The sequence below is a fragment of the Benincasa hispida genome, chromosome 8 (assembly GCF_027475165.1).
Source record: "Benincasa hispida cultivar pf3 chromosome 8, pf3_genome.v1.1, whole genome shotgun sequence".
In the NCBI taxonomy this organism is placed as follows: Eukaryota; Viridiplantae; Streptophyta; class Magnoliopsida; order Cucurbitales; family Cucurbitaceae; genus Benincasa; species Benincasa hispida.
In genome coordinates, this window is record NC_143485.1 from 65940077 (window position 1) to 65947620 (window position 7544).

Consider the following 7544-nt stretch of genomic DNA (forward strand, 5'->3'; position numbering starts at 1 on the left):
ACGAAAACTAAAAAATGTACATTTTTTTTGTTTAAAAAATGTGTATGTTGTGTGTGATGCAATTCAACAATGATAACTTTTTCTCAATTTTTTGAAAACTTTCGAGAGTTCCTACGTTTTTCTAACTTTTTAACAGGGTGTTTGGCTCACCAACATGAGTTGAATTGAGTTGGTATATTCCATCAACTTAAAATGTTGGGAATTGAGTTGGTATATTTTACCAACTTACCTTAACTCACCCCAACTCTCCTTTCTTTCGATGTTTTCATTGGTTCCACTCATTGGTCACTGTCGGCGACTATTGTTGTCACACTTCAGGAACTAACTCTAGGCTCCGACAAGCACATCTGATGACAACTCCCGCGACCAACTTCGATAACCACCTTTGCGCGACCAACTCCGATGCCTAATTTTAGACTCCGGTAACCACCTCCGACAACAAACTATGATGATCAACTCCGAAAACCACATTTGTAGTCTCGGACAACTACCTCCGACTACAAACTCCGATGAAACTCAACTTCAATGACCACCTTCGAGTGAGCAACTCTGACGACCAACTCTAGGCTTCGACAACCACCTCCGATGACAAACTTCGATAACCAACTCCAATACCACCTTCATGTGACAAACTTTAGGCTCTGACAACCACCTCCGACTACAAACTCCAATACATAACATCTTCGATAATCAACTTCGACAACCATTTCCAACTACTATAAGATTGATAACTGTTAAAGTATTGTAGGATTGTTGATTATATAAATAATAACATTTTATCTACATTAACTGCAATATTTATACATAGAAATTTTTAAAATATATTTTTGTTTAATTGAATTCACATATCAAATGAATGCTAATGATATTAGAAAAGATGCATGTAGTTGAAAAGTATGTAACTATAACAAAAAAAAAATCATAAAATGAAGATTTTTTTTCCTGAAATAATTTATAGCAAGAATTAGTGAAAAACAAAGATTTATTCTCTGATGATCCTCCAAATTTGGAGGAATTAAAAGTGAAATTGTTGAAAAAATGTGATGACATTCGATTGGCTGCTAAGATGATCAGGGAGATTTAATAAAAAAATATTCACGACAAAGTAAATATACATAGCAACAAAGAAGAAAAAGAAGAAGAAGATGATGAAATTCACGGAGAAAAAATAAGAATGAAATGTTTTGATTTCTCATTTTATTTAGTCATTTTTCTATTATGAATGTAGTGGATTAATTGTTGTTCATTAAAAAAAAAAAAGAAAGGAAGAAAGGAAGAAAGGAAGAAAGGAAGAAAGGAAGAAAATGTTTAAAAATTAAAAGAAAAATCACTTATTTAATTGATGAGTTTATTTAAAAAAACCTTCTTAACTAAATTGTTGATTTTGAGAAGAATAATTACTTATTTAATTTTGTTATGTTATAATTTTTAATTAATAAATCATTTTTTTTAAAAAAATTAATGCTATAATATTTCAAATACATACGTTCATTATAAAATATGTCCTAAACTATATTGAATTCAAACGAAAGTTAATCCAAATTGTTTGAATTTGGGGCAAAGAGATAAGAATAAAATAAGAGTTTGTATTTTTTTTTTTTTTTTTTTTAAAATCAATTAGCCGCTGACCGCAAATCTTGGAATAACAAAACACCAAAGAAATAAAGAAATAAAGAAATAAATAAAATTATCAGATTGTATCCGTTGAGATAAATAGAGAGAGTAGCCCATAGATACTGGGAGGCCAAGCCAACCACCGGACGAGAAACCACTATTCAAAAAAAAAAAAAAAAAAGGAAAAAAAGAAAAATGGCCGTCGACCGGCGGCCACGCGCTTGTCGCGTGAGATACCACGTGCTTCGTATTCCATGAATAACCGGCCAAAGGGATATCCCACGTGAACCCTCTCCGTTTGGGGAAATTCCCCCGCTGGCCAGCCAGCCAGCCAGCCCGCACCGCAGTCTTCCCGCTAGTCAGCGACCCCACCCCACGCCCCCGTTCTCCTCACCGCCCCCCCCTTTCTTTTGGGCCGAAGCCGTAGCCGAATCCGAGCCCTTCCGACACATTAACCAAAACCATGACCCAACCCCCTCCTTCCGGTTCCGGCCCGCTTCCTTTTCGGTTCCCTCCTATCCCTTATCCCTTTCCCATCCCCGGCGATATCATCGCCTCGACCGCTTCACTCGCTCCTCATCGCCGACGCTCTCTCTTTTATCTTCTCTTTCTATTCCCCTCCTTCCCCTTCCCCTCTCTTCTTCTCATTTCTCATGGGGGATCTCACCGATTCTCTCACCCCTTCCTCTGCTAACTCTCGCCAAGTTCCCATTCGTGAGGATTGCTGGAGCGAGGACGCTACCTCCACTCTCATCGACGCTTGGGGTCGCCGTTTTCTCGAGCTCAATCGTGGCAATCTCCGTCAGAAAGACTGGCAGGATGTTGCCGATTCTGTTAACTCTCTCCATGGTCTTACCAAGAAAACCCATCGTACCGATGTTCAGTGTAAGAACCGGATCGACACCGTTAAGAAGAAGTACAAGACCGAGAGGGCTAGGGTTTCTGCTTCCCACGGAAATTTTGTTTCCTCTTGGCCCTTTTATGCTCGTCTCGACGAACTCATTGGTCCTACTGTTTCTATGAAGAAACCCTCTTCTCCTCCTATGGCTCTTCCTTTGCCCTTTCGTAAGACGCCTCCCCCTTCCGCTGCTGCTACTCCCGCCGTCGTTGCTGTCTCTCAGAAGCGGACTGCTTCTGCCATGGACGATGGCTATTTCCGGAGGAATTACTCGGCTATGGCGGCCGCTGCTGCTGCCGCTGCATTGACGGAGGAAGAGGAGGACGACGAGGAGGAAGAGGAGGAGAGAGTGAGCGACGATGAGGAGGCGGAAGGGGAAGGCATTAGTCGGTTGGCAAGAGCGATTAAAAGGTTTGGGGAGGTGTATGAAAGAGTGGAGGCAGAGAAGGTGCGACAGATGGTGGAATTGGAGAAGCAGAGGATGCAATTTGCCAAGGATTTGGAAGTGCAGCGGATGCATATGTTTATGGAGACCCAGGTTCAGCTTGAGAGGATTAAGCGAGGGAAGAAATCAACTCCCAGTGGTAAGGCTAAAGGAGCTTTCTCCTCTTTTTGCCCATTGAATTGCTTTCAATTTTTGGACGAAGCTGAAGTTTGATCTCTTACAGCTTCGAACATTTTTTTTTTGAGCGTGTTCTGTGCTGATTGTTCTGGTAGATTTATTTGGTGTGATTGATTGCTAGGATATCGTGGTTTTTGATCTCTGGGATAGAATGATTTCCCAAGATTTTCTAGAATTTTGGAATAAAGAACTAATTTAACTTGGTGTGGTCATATATCAATCTTCTATTAAAAATATTTGTAAACTTTTTATGTTCCTTTTCTTTCTAGGGAATCCTCCAAATAAAGTCATTTCTATTATTTCTTATTCTAAAGACGATAAAAGATTTAAAACCATTTACCATAACTTCGTAGCTTTCTTGATTCTGAAATGAGGGTTACTTAGATATAAGCATTTTCTGAATCACTAAAAGCAATCTTCGTCTTTCTTTGTGGTTGTGTGTGCTTGTGGTTTCTAGAGTTGTATACAATTTGGCTGTATGTAATCAATGCTTTATAGTTTGCTTGTTTAGAGACTTGTAAATGGACCCACGGAATGATTCTTTATTTTTACTGGTGCTGCTGCTATGTAACTATAGTATCGAGCTTATATTTGGATATGGTTTGTGATCAAGTGGTATGGTCTTGTTTATAATGCATTGCTATATTATCAACTCTTAATGATTAAGAGAAATATGTGAAGGCTCTAGAGATTTTGAAGATTTAGAAGTTTTCTTGGATAATTAAGGCCTTCTTGATAACCTTTTGGCTTTTGAATTTTGGTTTTTGAAAATTAAGCATAATACCACTCTCAGACACGCGCACACATATATATATGTATATTTTCCATTCACTTTCTACCAATGTCTTGGGAAAATCAAGTAAAGATTTGAGAACTAAAAGAGGTAGTTTTTGAATTTTTTTTTTTTTTTTTTGGGAATTTGAATAAGAATTCAACTATTTCTTTAAGAAAAAAGAAGACCATGACCTGGGCACAAACTATTTTCTAGCTTTGTTTGAGTGAACAACTTTTTGTACACCATGGACGCATTTACATGTAATTATGTCTCATTTATAGTCTGGCAATTAGTAATCACTCTGAATGATAGTTTATCTTGCATCACTTTTCTTGGAGAGAATTAGGTCCCTGACTTGCAAGGTCTACATATTAAAGAAAAAAAAATTTGAATTGATCATGTTTTGGTATATGTATCACTTTTCTTGGAGATAATTTGGTCCCTGACTTGCATCACTTTTCTTGGAGAGAATTAGGTCCCTGACCTTCAGGTTTGAGGTGATCATGTTTTGGTATATAACATTGAAAATTTGAATTGCGTAAAGAATCAGAGCATATAGCATATAGATGGGAGAAGAAGTGTGTTAAGTTGAGTATAATTGTTGTATAGTTTAATAGCATGAAGAAGATACGTTCATAGTATGTATGTTGGTTACAGAGGAAATAACCACCAATCAAAAGAGTTGTACATAACTGGAAACTAAAAAAGAAAAAAAAAAAAAAGAATCCATTTGCATTTAAACCCCCAATCGTTACTTGTTTGTGATAAGAAAAAAAAACATCTTGAAAATCAGAATTATATATTTCTGTATAGCTTATAGCCAGAATATGGTGTTGGGGTGGGATCCAATATGAAAGGGAGAGAGTTATAGCCTGATAAAACTTCTGCGGGCGGATAATTTTTGACAATCTAATATACACATCTTTCAATAATTCTGAACAGAGTCTCTCACAGCTATTCATTCCGTGTTTTTTTTAATAAAAGAAACAAAGCTTTTCATTACAAGGAAACAGAGTTTCAAACAGAGAATGTGTGCCTTGGAACAGTGATTTCATTTATTTTTGTGCTTTTAAGAACATTGGAGTATACGAATGATCCTAGGTATCAGAAACTACGTCAAGTGAAGCCAAGTTCTGCTTTATCTAATGCTATTAGTCATTAGATAGTAGCAGTTAAGTCACTACATCATCACTCTTTGTGAAATGTTCTGAATGTAGGCTTTACTTTCCCTGCTGTGGTGCCTCCCATGATCAAGGGGGAGGCTTGAAGATTTTAGATTTGGAAATTTGCACTATGACTTTTGAGCTTAGATTACTGGACTATCTCCTAAAGGCTATTTTAGTTTTTTGATTCATTTTTTTGATTGGCTATTTTCTCCCAGGACTAGAAAATTTGTTCTCAAGTTTCAATGTTGCTTCTAGCATGACTATGTTTGGGCTTGGAATGTTTGGGGAGGATGTCTCCAAGGTCTTGGACGCAAGCCTCTAGGTGAAAAGCTCGAGGAAAAATTTGGAGTGCATGATGTCTTCCCGTAGATTAATGGCAGTGGGGGGGCCCTAACTAATAGCATTGGTATCAAAAGGAAAAAGGAAAGAGAGTACTTAAAGGATGATTCCTTCCTCAAGATATGCTATTGGTTCATGTCGTTCTGTATCAGTTAGTTTTCTCTGTAGATTATGAACCAGCTCTCTGCTTCATTAACGATGTCACGTGCCATACTTCCACTCTAATCTTGTTTTGTGGTCTACTTTGGTTTAACTTATGTAATTCAGTTTCTTAAAAGAATACAAGATTGATATTTACGAAAATTGCTATAGTATAGGGACCTGTTTTCAAATTTGGAAGTCATATTTCCAGACTGTCTTTATAATATTACTGAAGATGGCAAGACATGACCATTTATAATCACTTGTCACAGGACAAGGTGACCGATATTATCTAAATTGTCGATGTAACACAGTGCTCGGTTGTAGAACACTTTCGTTAGTTGCTTGTTTACTTATTGCATTCGTCCATTTTAGATTGAATTGTTTGATTTGAAGCCCTTTTTGTAGTTTTGGTTTCTTTCTTTTGTGTCCTTGTAATCATGAATTAAAACTTTGCAAAATCAAATGTCTATTTTACTTGGTACGGTTTATGAAATCTAAAAAGACGTTTCTTTGACTGATGCAGATATCTAGAGGTAGCCATGTGAAGGAATAACAGAAAAACTTCGTAAGGTACATACACATGGAAGCTGATATTGTCGAGGAGATGATAAACACTTCTAATTTTAAATTCTCAAAGGAGTTTGAATTTAATTTGTGAAGTTAGCTAAGGCCAATCCCCCATCCCCTCTCCTTGTAGGGAAGTTAGGACAACCTTTTTAGATGTGAAAGCTAATTTAAGACAACCTTTTTATCTTCTACTTGTGAGAATTAGCGTGGTGTAATTCAGCTTCTTAAAATATCTTAATGCGACGTTTTTAAAGATTCAGTTGGGAAAGCTAATCTTGTATGAAAATGAATGTTACTTTTCTGGTGGGTATGAAGTTTTCCCCTCTTCTCATGTGGTGTAATTGTCAGCGCTCTTGTTTCAGTGAACAAATTGAAGAATGTGATTTTCTTCTTTAATGGGGTACATATTTGCATGGCATGTTTTGCCCAGAAATACAAAAAATGTGGTTTTTTTATTAAGAATGTTGCATTTATTTATAGTGATAAATATTGTAATGTCCCAAGTTTAAGAGGGGAATATGAATGAATCGAGATCACATTTGAATGAAAGAGACCATGGGGATATGAAAATATGATTAAGAAATGTTTAAAAGTACTGAAAGGTACTATGTGGTTCAATCATAGAAATTCTATAGTTAAAAGTGCTTAGCTTGGAGTAATTCATGCACGTGAGGACAAAGCATGTTAAAAGGATCCGTGTTGGCTTGTGGAGACAACTTTTACTTTAGAAGTATTGAAGACAAGCAAGGATGACATAGCTAGGTCGTATGGGATGTAAGGAAATGCAAAAAGAATGCAACAAGAAATCGGTGGAACAATCTCTCGAATAGAAGAGTGGGACATGTCTACAAAAGATTGTATACTAACATGTCAACATTTTCACTGAAATTTTTACATTTTCATGGTTCAACATCGACGCGAGATGTGAATCGATGCATTATATTGCAAAAAAAAACCGTGGAACATAAAAAAGGGGTTACCATCTATCGTTAATGTAAATGTAATATGAACCATAAACATGTTAACTTGTTAAAAAAATGCAAAAAAATATTTATTTATTAATTTAAGAGTAATGGATTGCACCATCTTTATGAGTTTCCTCCAATCAGAAAGAGAGAAAATATTAAAAAAAAATATATTTTTTAAATAAAAGTTTTTTATATAACAACTTATTATTGGACATTTGAGTAGACTACTACTGTTGACATTTTTCTTAATTTAAATATTTTTTGTTTTAGTATTTTTATAATTTTGTTCAAAAGTATTTATTGACCGCAACATCTAAGCCTCGGTGGAGAGTGAATTTGGAAGGCGGTTTTTACTAACATAAAATTGCTCATAATCATATCAATCTTCAAAGATCTAATTATTATCTGAGATTAAATTTTTTTGATATGTTGACATATTCTCGATATTTTC

General features: G+C 36.1%; 1 protein-coding gene across 4 annotated transcripts; it reads left to right on the forward strand.

Moving 5' to 3' along the window:
• The first annotated feature begins 1674 nt into the window (after positions 1-1674).
• On the forward strand, positions 1675-6435 carry LOC120083065 (trihelix transcription factor ENAP2-like). 4 transcript variants are annotated; one of them, XR_005483362.2, is made up of 3 exons: positions 1704-3096; positions 5291-5565; positions 6082-6435. XR_005483362.2 is itself a non-coding variant. In XM_039038593.2 (3 exons), exons 1-2 carry the CDS (start codon positions 2268-2270, stop codon positions 5395-5397), a joined length of 936 nt encoding a protein of 311 aa, XP_038894521.2. In that variant the 5' UTR covers positions 1704-2267; the 3' UTR covers positions 6082-6435. The 4 variants fall into 4 exon arrangements, 3 of the variants coding, with proteins under 3 accessions (XP_038894522.2, XP_090172532.1, XP_038894521.2); XM_039038593.2 differs by having other exon boundaries at positions 5291-5397; XM_039038594.2 differs by lacking the exon at positions 5291-5565 and having other exon boundaries at positions 1675-3096.
• The last annotated feature ends 1109 nt before the right edge of the window (positions 6436-7544 follow it).

What these genes read in the sequence shown, in the direction of transcription:
- LOC120083065 (XM_090316406.1), top strand. Translation starts at nt 2,268, where the DNA reads ATGGGGGATCTCACCGATTCTCTCACCCCTTCCTCTGCTAACTCTCGC. An exon ending in GAAGAAATCAACTCCCAGTG is followed by an intron (nt 3,097 to 5,290) that starts GTAAGGCTAAAG and finishes ATTTTCTCCCAG; the next exon opens with GACTAGAAAATTTGTTCTCA.